This window comes from Euprymna scolopes, chromosome 31 (genome assembly GCF_053919585.1).
Source record: "Euprymna scolopes isolate OS-2025 chromosome 31, ASM5391958v1, whole genome shotgun sequence".
NCBI lineage: Eukaryota > Metazoa > Mollusca > Cephalopoda > Sepiida > Sepiolidae > Euprymna > Euprymna scolopes.
The window spans coordinates 71,566,489-71,584,964 of record NC_136512.1 but is presented as its reverse complement, the minus strand read 5'-3'; the positions used below and the strand labels follow the sequence as shown (position 1 = coordinate 71,584,964).

The window sequence follows — 18,476 nt, the reverse complement described above, 5'->3', positions numbered from 1 at the left end:
CTAGTGCCAGCATCAAGTGGCAGGGACAGAGACTTTTAAAAAGCACACGTGTGGGAAAAAACTTTGGAAAAATAATGAAATGCATTATTTTGGAAGAAGCATAAATAAATGCATTTTATTTGCACTTTAAAAAAAAAATGCAGTTGCATTTTTATTTGTTTCTTGTTTTAGTTGATTGTTCCTTTGCGATGGTACCAGACAACGTGTGGGTCCGAAAGGTTTGAAAAATAACGACACAGTTAAAAAGTAACGACCACGTTACACTAAGAGTTTCAAAGTTTTCTGAAAATAATTACTTGCTTTGTTAGGATTCCACATCTCCCGTTCGCTAATTGTCTTTGAAAATTATTTTCATTGATAATTAGTTTTCTAGCTTATCGTTTTACGTGATTTTTTTTAATATGTTCGTTTCTGTGACATGACAAATAAATACCATTTTCTATTGTATTTCTTTCTTCTCACAGCTTTTTCTTCACAAAGTTTTTGGCTATAGAGGAATTGTGTTGTTTCCATGGCTAGCAAGAGTTTACGATCGTGATGCGGGAACAAAGATCGAGGAAAAGTAAGTGGAAAAAAAAGAAAAAAACTAAGTCTGAATTTAAAAAAAAAATTTTTTTAATTATTTCTGAAAAAGTATTGTCCTGCTTTTCAGTTTTGATATTATCATCACTGATAATGCTATAAGTCGACAGGAGCTGCTTATAAAAATTGTTTAGTTTTGTTAGTTTTATGAACATAGTTTAAAAGGTGCCTTAAATAAGTTTCTGGACTTTTTTTTCATATAGTACACACATGAAACTCTAGTCCCCTTCGAAGTAATCTCCTCCAGCTGCAATGCACGTGTACCATTCCAACAACTTCTGGAAGGCCCCATGGTAGTCCTCTTGTGTGGTCTTGTCAATGACTTGTGTCGCAGACTCTTTGATTTTCTCAGTTGTCTCATAATGACAGCCTCCTAAGGTTTTCTTTGAGCTTAGGGAATAACCAAAAGTCACAGGGAGCAAGGTTTGGACTATAGGGAGGGTGAGGAACTATCTTGATGCCCATCTTGGTCAAATAGTCTTTGACAAGGATGGAGTTACTCTTTGGACAAACTTTGTGCAAATCTTCCGCATCTTCAGTTCCTTGTGAATAATTGGGTATATAGTTTCCACACTGACTTTAAACTGTGCACTTATTTTTTCTATAGACACATGACGGTTCTTATCCATGAAATTCTTTATTTGACAAATCAATTCTGGTGTTATGACCTCCTTACTCCTCCCACAACTCATATTACCTCACAAATTTCTTGACTTCCTTTGAATCTCTTCTGCCACTCAAAAATTGATGCCTGATTCATGCAAGATGGTCCAAAAGCAGTCGGAAACATTCCACACGTTTCTGTGGTATTTTTTTCAGTTTAAAACAATTTTATTGCATGTATTATTATTCATCGGACTACTGTTCTCATCTTGAGTGTGATTTTCACAACGTTTCGGTCGATATAACCTCCGACCTTCTTCAGGTATATCTTGTCAAACTTGGGAATGTTTCTGTCGAACTCGAGAATTTGGATGGAATTTCGAGCGGAACCCTTTATTTACTTCACGGGGTTAGCTTGCTCTTTTTCCGTCGGCCATGACTGGATAGAGGTCCTAAGTAATTCGCAAATGTCTATTTCAGTGGCTCTCACTGGGGATTGAACCTTCAAGTGAATATCACTTTTACAATTGATTTTCCCAGTACTCTAACCACGACGCCATGGGTCTTTGCAGACAATTCTAGTACAAATTTTAGGAGCCTTAAACCTACTTTTTATTTCTAGTTATAAGTATCACAATTTATTACTAATTATTATTATATATTAATGTATATCAACCTCTATACTTATTAGTTGTATAAATGTTTTTACTTATTACTTGTATATATATTATCTATTGTTTATAATTACTGGTTCCCATATCGTATTGAATTCTATACTAGGTCTACTTAGCAGTTGGTTATTCCCCAGCATATGTGCTGCTTCTTTAAGGTGTCTTACTCTCCACCGTTCATCTCTATGATTTTTACTTCGTCCCATAATGGTAGATGGTTTCCCTTTTCTTTCCAGATATGGTCAGCTATACCTGACTTTTCAGTCTCTCAACGTACTACGGCTTTTCGATGTTCTTCTAACCGTACTTTCAACGGACGACACGTTTCACCTCTGTATAGTTTTCCACATTTACGTGGGATTTCATATACACAGTCCTTAGTCATGATTGTTTTTGTAGGGGGCTTGACTCTCAGAAGCTGATTCCGGAGAGTTGAATCACTCCTGAATACTGTCTTGATTTTATATGGATTACATATTTGTTGAAGTTTTTCAGACAAGCCCTTCATATATGGTATACAAACTGTGGTGAGTTTCTGAGTCGTGTCCTTTGTTTTTGGTCCAGATTTCTTGGAGCTGATGTCATGCTCTCTGGATGGTTGATTCGGTGGAGGTTTTCTCTTAAACTGTCCATCTCCTCTTGATATGCACTGATGTTACTACATATTGCTTTTGCTCTGTGTTGTAAGCAACGGATGATTCCTTTCTTTACATTATATGGATGGTGGGAGTTGTAGTTTAGATACTGTCCAGTGAAAGTTGGCTTTTGGTATACAGATGACATAAACCCCTGACCTGTGCGAGTTATCAGCATATCTAGGAACGATAATTTATTGTTATTTTCTTTTTCCATCGTGAACATAGTTGGATGGATCAAGTTCACATGGTCTAGTAACGTTTAAACATCTTCCTGATGGGGCCAGAGTATGAAGGTGTCATCTACATATCGTAACGTGTCGTCTGTTGAAAGTATGGTTAGAAGAACATCGAAAAGCCGTAGTATATATATACAAGTAATAAGTATAGAGATAGATATGCATTAATATATAGTAATAATTAGTAATAAATGGTGATATTTACAACTAGAAATAAAAATAGGGTTAAGGCTCCTAAAATTCGTACTAGAATTGTCCGCAAGGACCCGTGGCGCCGTGGTTAGAGTACTGGGAAAATCAATTGTAAAAGTGACCTCCTGAAGGTTGAAGGTTCAATCCTTAGTTTGGGAGACTAGGAATTACTTAGGATCTCTTTCCAGTCATGGCTGACGGAACAAGAGCACGCTACTCCCGTGAAGTAAATAAAGGGTTCTACTCGAAATTCAGTCCAAATTTCCGAGTTCGACAAGATACACCTGAAGAAGGTCGGAGGTTATATCGACCGAAACGTTGTGAAAATCACACTCAAGATGAGAACAATAGTCCGATGAATAAAAATACATATAACCAATCCTCGTCTCAAAAATTCAGAAACATAATTTTATTGCATATCGTTTTTCTAAAATGTCCTCACGTCTAGATTGCATTTTTGAAATTCACCAGCTATGACAGTCTGGCTTTAGTAAGGTGTATTTCAATTCCTACTGTAGCTGTTCATTTGAACCTGAAATCATAAAAATTGGTCAGTTATCTCATAAGATGTATAACAATAACATGCTGAATTTTCCAAAGTCTACGACAATTTTAAATGCATGTGCAAAAAATTTTTGAAACTTGTTTAAAAAACAAAATGAAACAAAATACATGTTGCAATATTTTTAGTACAAAAAATTTGAAGGTTCTATTCTGCTATCGACCAATTAGAAACCGGAATCACTCCATAAAACATATTGGATCTTTTAGAATTCCCATACATAATTTTTCATGTCTTTTGTAATCTTTTTAATTGAAGACTTCTACTCTTTTTTTCATTTCGAAAACTGAAATAGCTTACTACTCCCCCCCCCAATAAATTAATACAGTTTGTCGTTCTTTTATAAAATGTTGGCTCCTTCAAGAAATATTATTTTCACAGGTACTCAACTTTTAAACTTTGATTCTAGTAATAAATGACTTTCTAGCTGCCAATTTAAAAATAAGATTCTACATTTTTAGGCAATTACATATGTGGAAAAAAACAGGACAAGAAAAAAAAAAGTAGCAATTTAGGATGGGAGAGATCAGTTTAGCATATAAATTTAACATAAAATGGTTGTTAATGCCTTGGCCATTCTTTTTAGAACAGTTAGCGCTCAAAATAAAGTCAAAAATATCCAAACGTGTGAAGTACAAAAATAGTCATCTCTTCCTTAGTTTGTCAGATTAAAATTTTTTTATTTTTTTTAATGGAGGCTATTATTGAGTTATTTTTAATTTTTTTCATGTACAATAATGCTAATAAATCCTAGTCTAGAATCGTATAGCATCTTATATCCTTTCATGATACATAATTGTTATTTTTACTTTTTCCTTTCACAGACCTCTAGATGATGACACAACAGTTGTTGGCAAAGAGGTCAAAGGTCGCACACATCTGTATTATTTAGTTCTTGTTGACTCCAGAGATTCTCCCCATATTGTGAGTATAAAACATTGAATTTCATGTCACTTGTTTTTTGTTTTAAATCTTACCTGTAATCAAGTGCTATTCCAATCGCTTTTTTTTTTTTTTTTCCAAATAGGGCACATTGCCACAGAAACGTTAGCAGGGTTCACATAGGTTTGAAAAGTCCTTGAATTTGATTTTTGCTTTGAAAAGGCCTTATTTCTATTATTACCTTGAAAAATCCATGAAAATATGGAAAATGTCTGGAAAAGACCTTGAAAATCATTCTTTATGCCCAGCAAAAATTTGTGTCGAAATATTAAAAATAAAATTGAAATAAATACTATTAAATTATTTTTAAGTATTCATAAAAATACCATTAAAATATTTTTCAAATATCTCCATATGTAATATTTTGGTTGCAGAAATTCCCCTCTGGGCCGAAGTACGATAGGTTTGCAACAAAAGATGCCAAATACAAATGTATTATGCCATTCTAAATTTTTGAGATGAGATGTGAATGATTGTTATTTTGATTAATTCTCATCTTGAGTGTTATTAGCACAATGTTTCGGTCGTTGCAACCTGCAACCTTCTTCGGGTGTTGAAAACAAGCTTCTTTTCTCCACTAAGGAAAAGAGGGTTGGCTCTGCATTACAAGAATTCGAACTGTGGGTTTGAGGGTGGGTCTGTAGATCATAAAGGTTCAATCTTCAGGGGTCACTAAGATGTTTTTTTAAAGGCTTTCCTATGACTCAATTTTTCAGGATATCAATACATTAGTAAAATATTTTGTGAAATAGGATCGATACCCATGCATTTTTTATTTTTTATTTTTTTTTAAATGCACAATACAGGGGGTGGGGGGCAAGTCCAAGGGAAAAAAAGTTTCTGTTTTTGTGAAGTTACAAATATATTAAGTCTAGACTATTAGTCACTATCTTATGTAACTTTAGAACGACATTATAGACACATTTATTCATCATAATAAGATCCTACATTTCATCCTAGGAGCAACATCATCACAATCGCATCATCTTTAGACAAAGTAGTTCCTATTTTCCCCTCTAAATCTAAAGTCCTCCAACCAACCCCAGTCATCACCGGGAAGAAATATACACATTATACCTATATTGTCCTGGCACCCTTCGTAACTGGATCATAAACTCATAGACATACCAATTCTTGATTCAAAAATAATTTCTCCCTTCTAAAATTCCATCACTTCTCATTGCCTGAGGGCTGACAAATAGATTATTCTAGAATACATACACATCTTATTACAAAAATGAACATGCCAGACCTTTTCAAATATGATGGCTATCTCTACACAAGGCAATCATTAAAAAAAAGATTAAACCAAATAAAACCATAATAACCATGCATAATTAGAAATTTAAGTACTGATACACTTAGTTATCTATGCACACATAATTACCATGCAACTACCCCCACCTCAAAAAAAAAAAACTCCTGAAACAAAAAACATAACATTAACGGGTACCAGTGTTTACTTTATTGCTTTCTGAGCGGCTTATCAAGCCTAACATACATCGTGTTTGGTTTGATAAGCCGCTCGGAAAAGTAAAAGTATTTTTTTTTTTTTTTTTTTTTTTTTTTTTTACTTTGCTTTATAATAGTATACTATAATATAGGGTGCTTCCTTTTTTACTTTTTCTCTATACCTATGTACACATTTACAGTTATCCCCCCCCAATAAAATCCAACCATGAACCCATTATTTTATGCAGGTAGGTTAAAAACTTAATTACTTTGCCTATGAGACCACTTCTTTGTTATGTTTGCTTTTAGAGCAGTTCTTTTTTGTAAAGATACATTCTTATATTAGCTCCACCTCCACACTTTTCTTTAAAATGACGACTTTTATAGATTTTCCACTATGCTGATTAAGAAAATCTCATTCATATTTGGCAGATACAAGTAGTTTTCGAGACATAAAGTCCTGTATCGTGCATATGCTTGGACGAAGAACAAATCCAATTCTATCCGATCATCACTGCCAATCCCCAATTTTTTTGTTGGTTCATAGTATTTGCGCATGGGATTCCTGACAGCGATTATCAAGGTTAAATTTGAGGCAAATGTTTTGTCAACCAAACACTCCACTCAGAAAATGGGGTGTCTATTCTGAAAGCCGTTAAGATGAGGAGGTTGGGGGTTGGGTAACAACAATAACAATCGTAGTTTAATTTTTTACGAGGTGGGGGGGGGGGCATGCTTCAACCGGACAATGCCAGTTAATGGGTTCTGCTAGTTAAAAATAAAATAGAAATACACTGTTCTGAAATTACATTGTATTATTGTAGATACAGGAGTTACGTTCCTTTATCATGAAACTATCTTATGTTTTCCAAATAATAACCTCAGTTAGCTCATGAGAAAGGGATATAACTCTTGTAGCCACAATATCAAAAATTAAAAATTTAAAAGTGAAACTAAGACAGCATAGACCAATTAACAATGGGGAAAAATAGTCAGGGAATGTAAATATGATTGTTGACAGGCATATTGTTTTTGTATGTAAATGAAAATGACTTTTCCTGTTGTCAATTAAGACTTTTGGTTTATTATTTCCAAAATATTTGAAATTTAAAAATTATTTCCAAAATATTTGAAATTTAAAAATTATTTCCAAAATATTTGAAATTTAAAAATTATTTCCAGATATTTGAAATTTAAAAATTATTTCCAGATATTTGAAATTAAAAAATTATTTCCAGATATTCGAAATTTAAAAATTTTTTCCAGATATTTGAAATTTAAAAATTATTTCCAGATATTTGAAATTTAAAAATTATTTCCAGATATTTGAAATTTAAAAATTATTTGCAGATATTCGAAATTTAAAAATTATTTGCAGATATTTGAAATGTAAAAATTATTTGCAGATATTTGAAATGTAAAAATTATTTGCAGATATTTGAAATGGAAAAATTATTTGCAGATATTTGAAATGGAAAAATTATTTGCAGATATTTGAAATGGAAAAATTATTTGCAGATATTTGAAATGGAAAAATTATTTGCAGATATTTGAAATGGAAAAATTATTTGCAGATATTTGAAATGGAAAAATTATTTGCAGATATTTGAAATGTAAAAATTATTTGCAGATATTTGAAATGTAAAAATTATTTGCAGATATTTGAAATGTAAAAATTATTTGCAGATATTTGAAATGTAAAAATTATTTGCAGATATTTGAAATGTAAAAATTATTTGCAGATATTTGAAATGTAAAAATTATTTGCAGATATTTGAAATGTAAAAATTATTTGCAGATATTTGAAATGTAAAAATTATTTGCAGATATTTGAAATGTAAAAATTATTTGCAGATATGAGAAATGGAAAAATTATTTGCAGATATTTTAAATGGAAAAATTATTTGCAGATATTTGAAATGGAAAAATTATTTGCAGATATTTGAAATGTAAAAATTATTTGCAGATATTTGAAATGTAAAAATTATTTGCAGATATTTGAAATGTAAAAATTATTTGCAGATATTTGAAATGTAAAAATTATTTGCAGATATTTGAAATGTAAAAATTATTTGCAGATATTTGAAATGTAAAAATTATTTGCAGATATTTGAAATGTAAAAATTATTTGCAGATATTTGAAATGTAAAAATTATTTGCAGATATTTGAAATGTAAAAATTATTTGCAGATATTTGAAATGTAAAAATTATTTGCAGATATTTGAAATGTAAAAATTATTTGCAGATATTTGAAATGTAAAAATTATTTGCAGATATTTGAAATGTAAAAATTATTTGCAGATATTTGAAATGTAAAAATTATTTGCAGATATTTGAAATGTAAAAATTATTTGCAGATATTTGAAATGTAAAAATTATTTGCAGATATTTGAAATGTAAAAATTATTTGCAGATATTTGAAATGTAAAAATTATTTGCAGATATTTGAAATGTAAAAATTATTTGCAGATATTTGAAATGGAAAAATTATTTGCAGATATTTGAAATGGAAAAATTATTTGCAGATATTTGAAATGGAAAAATTATTTGCAGATATTTGAAATGGAAAAATTATTTGCAGATATTTGAAATGGAAAAATTATTTGCAGATATTTGAAATGGAAAAATTATTTGCAGATATTTGAAATTTAAGAATTATTTGCAGATATTTGAAATGGAAAAATTATTTGCAGATATTTGAAATTTAAGAATTATTTGCAGATATTTGAAATTTAAGAATTATTTGCAGATATTTGAAATTTAAGAATTATTTGCAGATATTTGAAATTTAAGAATTATTTGCAGATATTTGAAATTTAAGAATTATTTGCAGATATTTGAAATTTAAGAATTATTTGCAGATATTTGAAATTTAAGAATTATTTGCAGATATTTGAAATTTAAGAATTATTTGCAGATATTTGAAATTTAAGAATTATTTGCAGATATTTGAAATTTAAGAATTATTTGCAGATATTTGAAATTTAAGAATTATTTGCAGATATTTGAAATTTAAGAATTATTTGCAGATATTTGAAATTTAAGAATTATTTGCAGATATTTGAAATTTAAGAATTATTTGCAGATATTTGAAATTTAAGAATTATTTGCAGATATTTGAAATTTAAGAATTATTTCCAGATATTTGAAATTTAAGAATTATTTCCAGATATTTGAAATTTAAAAGTAAAACTAATGCAGCATAGATCAATCAACAAATATGATTTTTGACTGGCATATTGTTTTGTATGTAAATTAAAATGATTTTTTCTGTTGTCAATTAAGTATTTCATTGTTTATGTATCAAATTTTGTTTTCAAAACTTAAATTTTGTCTGCAGAAGGCTTTGAAAAAATTTGAAAATGGGCATTAAAAATCTTTATGAACCCCGGTTAGGGGTTAGTAAGAATTAAGGTTAGATTTTATAAGGGCATCTAAGTACAGATTTGTTCACCAAAATGGTCCATCTATAGCCTTGAACCCCTGCAGTGGCATAGGCCATTTACAACTTTGTCAATACTTTTGTAGCGAAGAGTTCTTTTTTTTCAAGGTAAAGGTACTGGTGTAATGCCTCCTCGAGGAGGTGGTTAAGGACTCTTATTTCTCTGGATTCTCTGCACGTGTCATCTAGACTCCTCGGAGGTTGTTACATAAATCTGGTATGCTGAAAGCGAATATCGAAGTGGCAGGCAGGAAGAAAGACAAACAATTGTAGTCTATCTACAAAAGCTTAATTTTCACAAAATTATGTACAAAATGTTTTTACAATTCTCATTCAGATTTTGTAAGTTCTTTTCAAAGTCTCAACTCTCTTCACAGACAGCGACAGACGGATGGATGAGGTGGGGAGGGGTCACATCTCTTCTCGGACTCAACAAGCAATCTGCTTTGAAACTCTTCACTCACTCTGCGACTCAACTCTCCACACTCTTCTCAGCTCTGATTAATTTTCGCACAACAGTCGTATATATAGTAAGGTATGTGGATCGGGGTGGAAATTCTCCCCAACCAATAAGATTTCGCCACGAAATCTCAAGCCCCGGGTCTCTGGGTGGGAACCATTCCCACACCTGAAATCCTCTCACGATTTTCAAGGACAGACGTCAATTCTGACATCCGACCCTGGGTTCATTTAAGGCCAGACAAGGTTCTAAGTGAAATTTCCTGTTGTCAACTTTTAGTCGTAAAAATATATTTCTCTGGTTTTCAAACAATATCTATTTTGACATGAAATAAAATATATATATTTATCTTCTCTATCTTAAATCCTTGGGTTATCTGGCGTCACCCGGGAATACAAAGCTACGCTGCTCAATGGGGGATTACGTTACACTGGCCTCACGCCCAACCTTCCCAGAACGTACATACAGCACCTAGCCTTCTCAAATGGTCACCTATCTGGTACTGGCCAGGCTCAACGTTACTTAATTTTTGTGATCTGGCAAGAACCGGTGTGTCAACATGATTGTGTTGTACTAACAAAATGTTTACATTACATTTAAATTTCTGCTTGTTGCCAACAAAATGGAAAAGAATTCCAAACGCAAACTGTTTAAGGAAAAAAGTCATTAAGTAAAAACGCTTTCTGGCATCTGGGAACCTCTGCAGTGAAGGGGTGGGATTTTGCTGATGAGTTGGTCAGGAGTGTTTATATTAAAGGGGCACACATGCAGTAAGTTCATTGGAGCACATACTATTGAAGTAGTTATAAAACCAGCACATCGATACAATATTGCGGCGATGAGACAGAGGCTGGTGTTAGTAGACAGTGTGGCACCTGTTAATTTAGAGGCGATAAATCTTAAATAATATAACAAAATTATAACAAAGTACAAGGAAATAAAATAAAATATACAAATGTAAAATTTAAAAAAAAAAAAAAAAAAAATTTCAGATTTTAATCATATAAAATTATATTACTGATAGTCATTACTCCAGAAAAAATAAGTTGCTTTCCTTGGATTGAAATAAATTTATTTTTTATATATTCAAAAATAGTGAATATTCTTTTTGTGAAAAATAAGATTTTTAATGCGAGGTATAATTATTTTCTACAATTAGATATAACGCAATTTTATGAGTTCCAAATTTCTGCGACTATTGATCAGAATTTAACAAATGAAGGCTTGTTGGGAAGGTAATTAACTGAATTGTATTGTAGGCTATGGGACATTTGCCCTTAACGTTGCATATTAAGGGGATCATCCATCATCCAGAACCTATTTTGTGGCACTTTTTTACAGCCATAAAATATTTCAATTATACTCATTTGTTTTCCTAGTTTTGCATATGAATCACGGAATATTTAATATTTCTCCAAAACCTTTGGCCTTGATGTAGGAGAGACTAGAACTTGCTTCTATGTTTTCAAAATATCTGAAATAACAGCAAAGGGAAACTTGATTCCAAATATTTCTCATATCATATCTCTCCTTTTTGGTTTTCATAGATAAAGTAAATTTCACAGTGTATAAGGATTATTTGATACTGGAGATATTCATAATCGTAACCTATTTCCAAAAGAGGGGAGATATATGAGAAATATTTGGAATCAAGTCTCCTCTTGCTGTTATTTCAGATCATTTGAAACCATATCAGCAAGTTTTAGTCTGCCCTCCATCAAGGTCAGAGGTTTTGGGGAAATATAGATATATCTATATTTGTTGCCAAATTGAATATTGAAATTTCATATCTTTGATTCTCTGGGACGAAAATGCATGGAAGTTTGCAAGCTTTTTAAAGATTATAATCTATGGTTAAAATTTTATGACAATTTGTAAAAAAAAGAACCTATATTTCAACATGCCTAAATTTGTCTACATTTGTATATATAGTGTCCTGGTAGGCTGCATCGGTTGTTTCCTCTGTGGCTTTGCCAGGCCACTAATATATATATCTCTTTCCATTCTATGCACTTTCTTCTGTAAACCTTTTCCTTTTTCAGAGAGCTCAAACTGAGGCTGTAACATTTCTTGGAAACCAGGAGAATAGTCGGGCTTTATATGCCATTTCCGGTATGTAATTTTATCGATAAGTTTTCTTTTTAAAACATATTTCATCTTGTTTATATTGACTTTACTATGACTGGGTAAAGGTCTTAAGTAGTTTGTCATCATATGTTCTGTATCACTTAGAACTGATTATAACTTAGCACTTATATCATTTATGCCATAAATTCTTGCTGAGAGAATGAGAGAAAGCTACCCTCTTGGGTGAAATAAAGGATTCTATTTTTAAATTCTGTGCAAATTCTAGAGTTCGACGAGATGTATGTGAAGAACAGAGTTCGCATAAACTTGAAAAATCCTTGAATTTTGACTTTTGCCTTGAAAAGGCCTTATTTTTATTATAACTTTGAAAAATCCTTGAAAATGTTTTTAAAGGCTTTGGAAATTGTATTCTTTATGTCCTGTAAAAATTTGTGACTAAATATTAAAAACAAAATCGAAATAAATCTCCCTCTATTTTTGATTTCAATGATTCAATTTGGGGAGGGGGTGGGGAATAATGTGGACGCCATAAATAAAATGGTCCCCCATCACTCTTCTAAAAACTTTCCTTTAGTGGATAAGACTCTACAATTACAACCCCCTCCCTCTCCCCATGTGATAACTAAAAATAAAGCTGGACAGCCCCCCACCCTCAAAAAAAAAAAAAAAAAAAATGGACAAAATAGTAGTGATCGTGGTTGGAAATTTAAAAGCCATAAAGAAAATATTCGAGATGAAATGAAAAGCATTTAAAACTATGTAAAACGCACACAAAAAAAAAAAAATGATGCCAGTAGTTTGCAAAGTAACTTTTATTCGCTATAACATGTATTTAGTGTATATTTAAATTTTTACCAATTTTTAGAATCACTGTGGATTATAAAACATCTCAAATTTTGTTTTGAAAACTTGAATTTTGTCTGGAGAAGGCCTTGAAAATGGACTTTGAAAATTTTTACGAACCCTGAAGAAGGTCCAATATTACAATTGGCTGAAATGTTTCAAGAATAATATCTAAGATGAGAACAGTAGTCCAAATTATCAATCCTCATCTCAAAAATTCTTGAACATATTTTTTTTTAATTTTTTTTTAACAACACAGACCAGTATTTGTCCGATCCGACTAAAAAAGTTTTGTATCTATCTTGTCTTAATAAAGCTATTAATCTCTTACTATTATATAAAAGGAATTTTGTAAGTTCGTTCCGTATAGACTCCAAAATGGATGGGCCGATTTTTAGGAAATTTCACATGAAAGTACTTTCTGTGCCTGGCAGTGTTCTTAGATAAGTGTTGTATCAGAATGTCTTCAATAATCGAAATGATTTGATGGAAGAGAGTTAACATCTTACACAGCCTAACATCACAAGTGCATTTGAGAAGTTTTATTACCACACAAACCGAAAGGTCCAATATATAAAATCTACAGTAGGTTTTTTGGATATGACAGGGGTGTGTTCGAAATGAATGTTTGTGCTTAAAACACAATTACACCGTGATACTGACTTTTGCATTTTAAACTTTTATTCAAGCCATCTATAAATATAAAAGCGAAAGTATGTATGTATGTGTGCAGTTTTTCTGTATGTCCGCAAAAGGCCTTTTTCGTCGGCCTTCTCGCTTGGCTTGCTCCTTAAACTTTTTATATCACGTCTAAATTATAACTACGACATAAGAATGGGGGTCGTGGTTATCTTTAATTTTTCCCGACTTTTACTAGCTATTTTCGATCGCTGCGTCTTCGAAAAGCGAATGATGGGGCAGGAGAAACAGTAACTGACTTGCAGCGCAAAACTAGGTCAAACATCACGCCACTTCCTCGCACCTGTATATTTCACTTTATAAACCTGAACTTAACACGATTGTCAATTCCTCTCCTCTCATGGCCGAGATGGTTAGGTGCCGGGCTTTTTTTTTTTCCCTTTCGTTTCCACCTTTGCATCAAGATTTCGGGGTTCAATCTTACCTTCCTACTAAAACTTAAAAAAAAAAATTTTTTTTTTTTTTAACATGCACACCCCTGCTAGTTACATATAAAAAATGATTTTATAAAATCAACAGTGGGTTCTCTACAGTGCAATGTAGAATACAATGTATTTATGGACTAAGTCACTGAGGGACGTGAAGCTTCTTCCCGGTGCACCACGATGGGTCCCCAACTAGAGCAGACAATCAATAATGTAATTGAAAAATAGGCGATTTCACCGATTTCGTTGACAATAAGATATGGGAGTGTGAAACGCTCATTGATGATGATTATATCCTGGGTAACATTGGGTCTCCTTGCTGCTAGTTACAAATATAAGGGAGGCTCATCTTTACTCAAGATACTAATAAAAAAATGTACAAAAACTTTAAAATAAAAGGTGACGCGAAGATTTCCTTTTCATTATAGAAGGATGTAAGATAGGGCGCCACTCTTTTCACCTGGAGTATTCCACTTACCCTTGATACCTTATAATGCTGAATATTTACAAAAGGGCATCATGTAACTTTTTTTATTTTTGATTTTTGTTTGTTTTTTTGTTTAAGTCTTTTTTTTTTTTTTTTTTTTTTACATAGGCATCACCACATTATCAAGGCCCAGAGGCCACTCAAGGATAAGGGTTAAAGAGTGTACAGTAGAAATTGGACAATATAGTAATTATTAGTAATGAAAATTTGGTAAATTTGATAACTTATATGGAACGGCTCATCAAGAACTTATTTACTTTAGACTTGAACACAACCATATTGTAGTCAGCCGGAAAGCAGGAAAACGGAAGACAATTCCACAGGCGTGCAGTTCTAAGAAAGAAGCTTTGTTCATGGAATCTACGTTTAGGTTTAGGCACAGATAAAGAGTGGGGGGAATTATTGATAGTGTTTACAACTAGACGAGTGTTTCTTGTGAAAGTTTGGCGAGGGGGAACCATAGATTGAAGCTCAGTCGAACACTTTCCATGAAAATAACGATACATCAGAGACAAACTCGCAACATCTCTTCTGTGAGATAGAGGTTGCAAGGAGGAGAAAAGGACATCTCCTACGAGGCTACGAAGTCTATTTTGAACTCTATCAAGGCAGGACAAGTCCTTTCTAGCAGCTCCTGCCCAAATGTGGCAACAGTATTCCATCCTTGGACGTACCTGACTCTTATATAGATAGAGAATAGCATCAGCAGTGAGATATTTACTGGATCGATAGAAAGATCCCACCATTTTCCCAGCGGCCTTGGCAACAGATTTGATGTACGTGTTCCATTTAAGATCAGGAGTAATGGTCAAGCCCAAAAGCTTGTCAAAACTTGAGGCCTCCAGAAGACGAGAGCCATTCATTTCAATTGATGCCAAATGTGGATTAGAATGTTGATGATGTAAGGAGAGAAGCTTGGTTTTAGATGCATTAAAAGTAACCAGCCACTCCTTTCCCCATTGTACTACGTGCTCAAGATCAGAGGAGAGAGAATTGGAGACTTTGGTATGACTTGTTTGAACCCTGGCCTCTCACCCCATTAGTGCATGTTCTTATAACGATATAAAGACTTGTCTGAGAACGTCCCTAAAAGACTTTGACATCAGCCCCCAGTCTTGGGAGAGTCGCGCTGCTAAACGTTCGGCCTGGCGTTGCGTCATCAGCCTAGGAGCCGACAGGGCAGAGAATCAACACATGACACACGACCAGCAGAAGCGCAAGAGGAGGAAGGAGAGAGCTGCCGGTTCACAGCCTGCCGATACCGCCTTCACGTGTCCAGAGTGTGGAAGAGTCTGCCGAGCACGGATTGGCCTCATCAGCCATCTCAGGACCCACAAACCCCTGACGCCGAGCTGATTGATACCTTGGTCATCGTCGACTTCGACGGACGAGCAAGAAGAAGAAGATGCTTAGCGAATTAAAAAATTTTTATATATCTATCTATACTCCTATAAATTCGTTTTTCTTTTGTGTGTATCGATATTCATATTAAAACCCTCTTTTCTATTTATTTGGGTTGTGGAATTGCATTCACTAGCAAAAGATCTATTTAATTTTCATATTCTTTTAAACATTCATTTTAATTAATTCCCTATTAGTTTCTTCGGTTTTCTTATGGGATAATCATCTTAGTTAACTATTATGTGTAATTATATTCATGCAGATATCCTACATGATTTATACTTGCGTAATATTTGCCATGACGGATAGGAACTTTGAATCTCCTAATTGCATTCTGACGAAGGCCAGAGAAATAGTTGGCCGAAACGTCGTGAAAAACAGCAACCAATAAAGATGAAAACAACAACTAATAAAAAGATGAGGATACTAGTCCGAAATAAAAATAAATTAATATATATATAATGCTCATCTCAAAAATGAATTAATATATATATAATGCTCATCTCAAAAATGAATTAATATATATATATAATGCTCATCTCAAAAATGAATTTCAATTACGGAATAATATATATACCAATCGGTACGGTCCGACCATGGAAGATCAGATAATAAATAAACGTGGATTTATAAGATCAAAGAATCCAACCTTGATCGACCATGGCCCGTGGCGCAGTTGATAGACGTTGGATCTCTACGGTTCCAGATGGAAATTGTCTGAAGATAGCGGTTTCAATTCTACCAAAGCCGGCCAGAGGTTTACTTGGCCAAAACGTGGTGAGACAACAACTACGGATGGCAGTGATTGCTTCAATCACAGTTAGGAGATTCGAAGTTCCTATCCGTCGCGGTTACCACCTGACGAAGGCCATTGGAATAGTTGGCCGAAACGTCGTGAAAAAACAAAAACCAATGAAGATGAAAACAACTAATAAAGATGAGAATAATAGTCCGAAATAAAAATAAATTAATATACTTTTTGCTATTTGTTTCAAAGTAAATAAATGCTTAAAATTTTTTGGAAATTTTGCACAAACACTAGTGATGGTATATATAAATTTTTGCTAGAACGGATTTTCCGGGATAATGCTGGTTGTTCCCCTAAGGGCCATTATAGGGGTAAAATTGCCCCAAAATTGTTCATCTGTTCATTTGTTCACACTTTTCTCAATAACCATGCCTTGGATTTTTCTGAAATTTTGCACAAACATTAGTCATGGTGAAAGTAAATTTTTTCATCACGGAGGGGGACTTTGCATGCTTGTAGTATATTTATTTTTTTTGGCTATTGTAAAAAAAAAAAAAAAAAAAAAAAAAAAAAAAATATGTCTGAACATCCACTCCTGATTCTGTTTTGAATAAACAGATTCCTGCAAAACTTCTTGGCTAAAATATAAATGTTACTCTGGGATGAAACAAAAAAAAACATCTGACATCAGCGTTTTATAAATCTTGATCCCGACTCTTCCATAAAAATTAGAAATAAGGAGTCTGCTAAAATAAATCTTATCAGCTAATTTAGCTTAAAATAATCCGAACTTATCTTTTCTCTTTCCTTCAAAAAATTGTTGACGCTGATTTAATCAATTAATTTTTCTTTTCTTTAATTGTAGGTTTGGATTATCTGGCCCATGAAGACATTCTTCCATATTCATCAAACGAGAGGCATCCAATACACCATGAATTATTTAACAAATTTCTCATGCACGACCCTGGTGGCTGTAAGTGTATTAGTTTACTAATTTGACCAGGCTCAACATTGCTTAGCTTAGATCTCTGAAGTTAAGCAATGTTGAGCATGGTCAGTACCAGTTGGGTGACCATGTATGACTACTAGTCACTGTATGTAGGAAGGTTGCAACACCTCTCTCCAAGAATTGCAAAGACCTAATGTCATCATTTCCCCCTGTTGAAGATATACATATGACTGGGGACTATTTGTGAATTTTATATACCCATGACACTTCTGCCTTTGTAGGAAGCTAGTTCAACTTTTTCAGTGAAATGATAGGCTAGTCCTTTTAGAGATACCATTGTCAGCTGCCTTTTTGGCTTATTTAAGAATTTATTTTTCCATAAAGAAAAATACAAACTATTCACTAGTTCTGTGCTGCATCACATTCAGAATGGTGAAACAGGATACCCTGTGGTGGTGACGAATCGAATATGTTAGCTAGTTTAGCTATGCAGTTTGTATATTGTATAGCTAAACCAAATCGATACAGATGAAATATTTGACAGATAATGGAAGGTTTGTAACAAAATAATCGAAAAAAAAATTAGATATTTGAAACAAATATAAGGTTAATTCAAGACAAGTTAAACATTTGGAGCAAATAGAAAAAAATAATAAATCATAGGATGATGTTGGACAAAGATACAATAAATATAATCATTGCCATTTTTTGTGGACTCACTGAGGGTACTTACACCGGGTCACCTATCAGAGATTACTCGATGATATTAACTGGCGTTTTCCCCTCGAATCTGTTTGGCAACAAATCTCCCCAGATGTCCAGTATTCTCCACCGCTTTCGATAATTTTTGCAAATCAATTTAGGTTATCGCAACAGCCGTTTACCAGCAGGCAACAGGGTTAATATAAAAGAGCCGCAGAAACGAAACGAATATGCAGAACTTTCTTGTTGGTTATTATGGCGTGTAGTTTTCTTGCTTGCATGAGTTTATCTGTTTTGTGTCTCCGTGTCTCAAAATTATTATTATTTACGAATCCCCAATGTTTTAGGCGGCT

The 18,476-nt window shown here is 33.0% G+C and overlaps 1 protein-coding gene across 1 annotated transcript in view; it reads left to right on the top strand.

The window, feature by feature from the left end:
- The window catches only part of LOC145255811 (polymerase delta-interacting protein 2-like), a 46,811-nt gene that overhangs the window by 9,431 nt on the left and 18,904 nt on the right, over window positions 1–18,476 (top strand). The window contains exons 3-6 of the mRNA XM_080114508.1: window positions 465–562; window positions 4,309–4,408; window positions 11,824–11,893; window positions 17,338–17,445. Of these exons, the coding sequence (XP_079970634.1) occupies window positions 465–562; window positions 4,309–4,408; window positions 11,824–11,893; window positions 17,338–17,445 (376 nt within the window). The remainder of the gene's footprint in view (window positions 1–464; window positions 563–4,308; window positions 4,409–11,823; window positions 11,894–17,337; window positions 17,446–18,476) is intronic.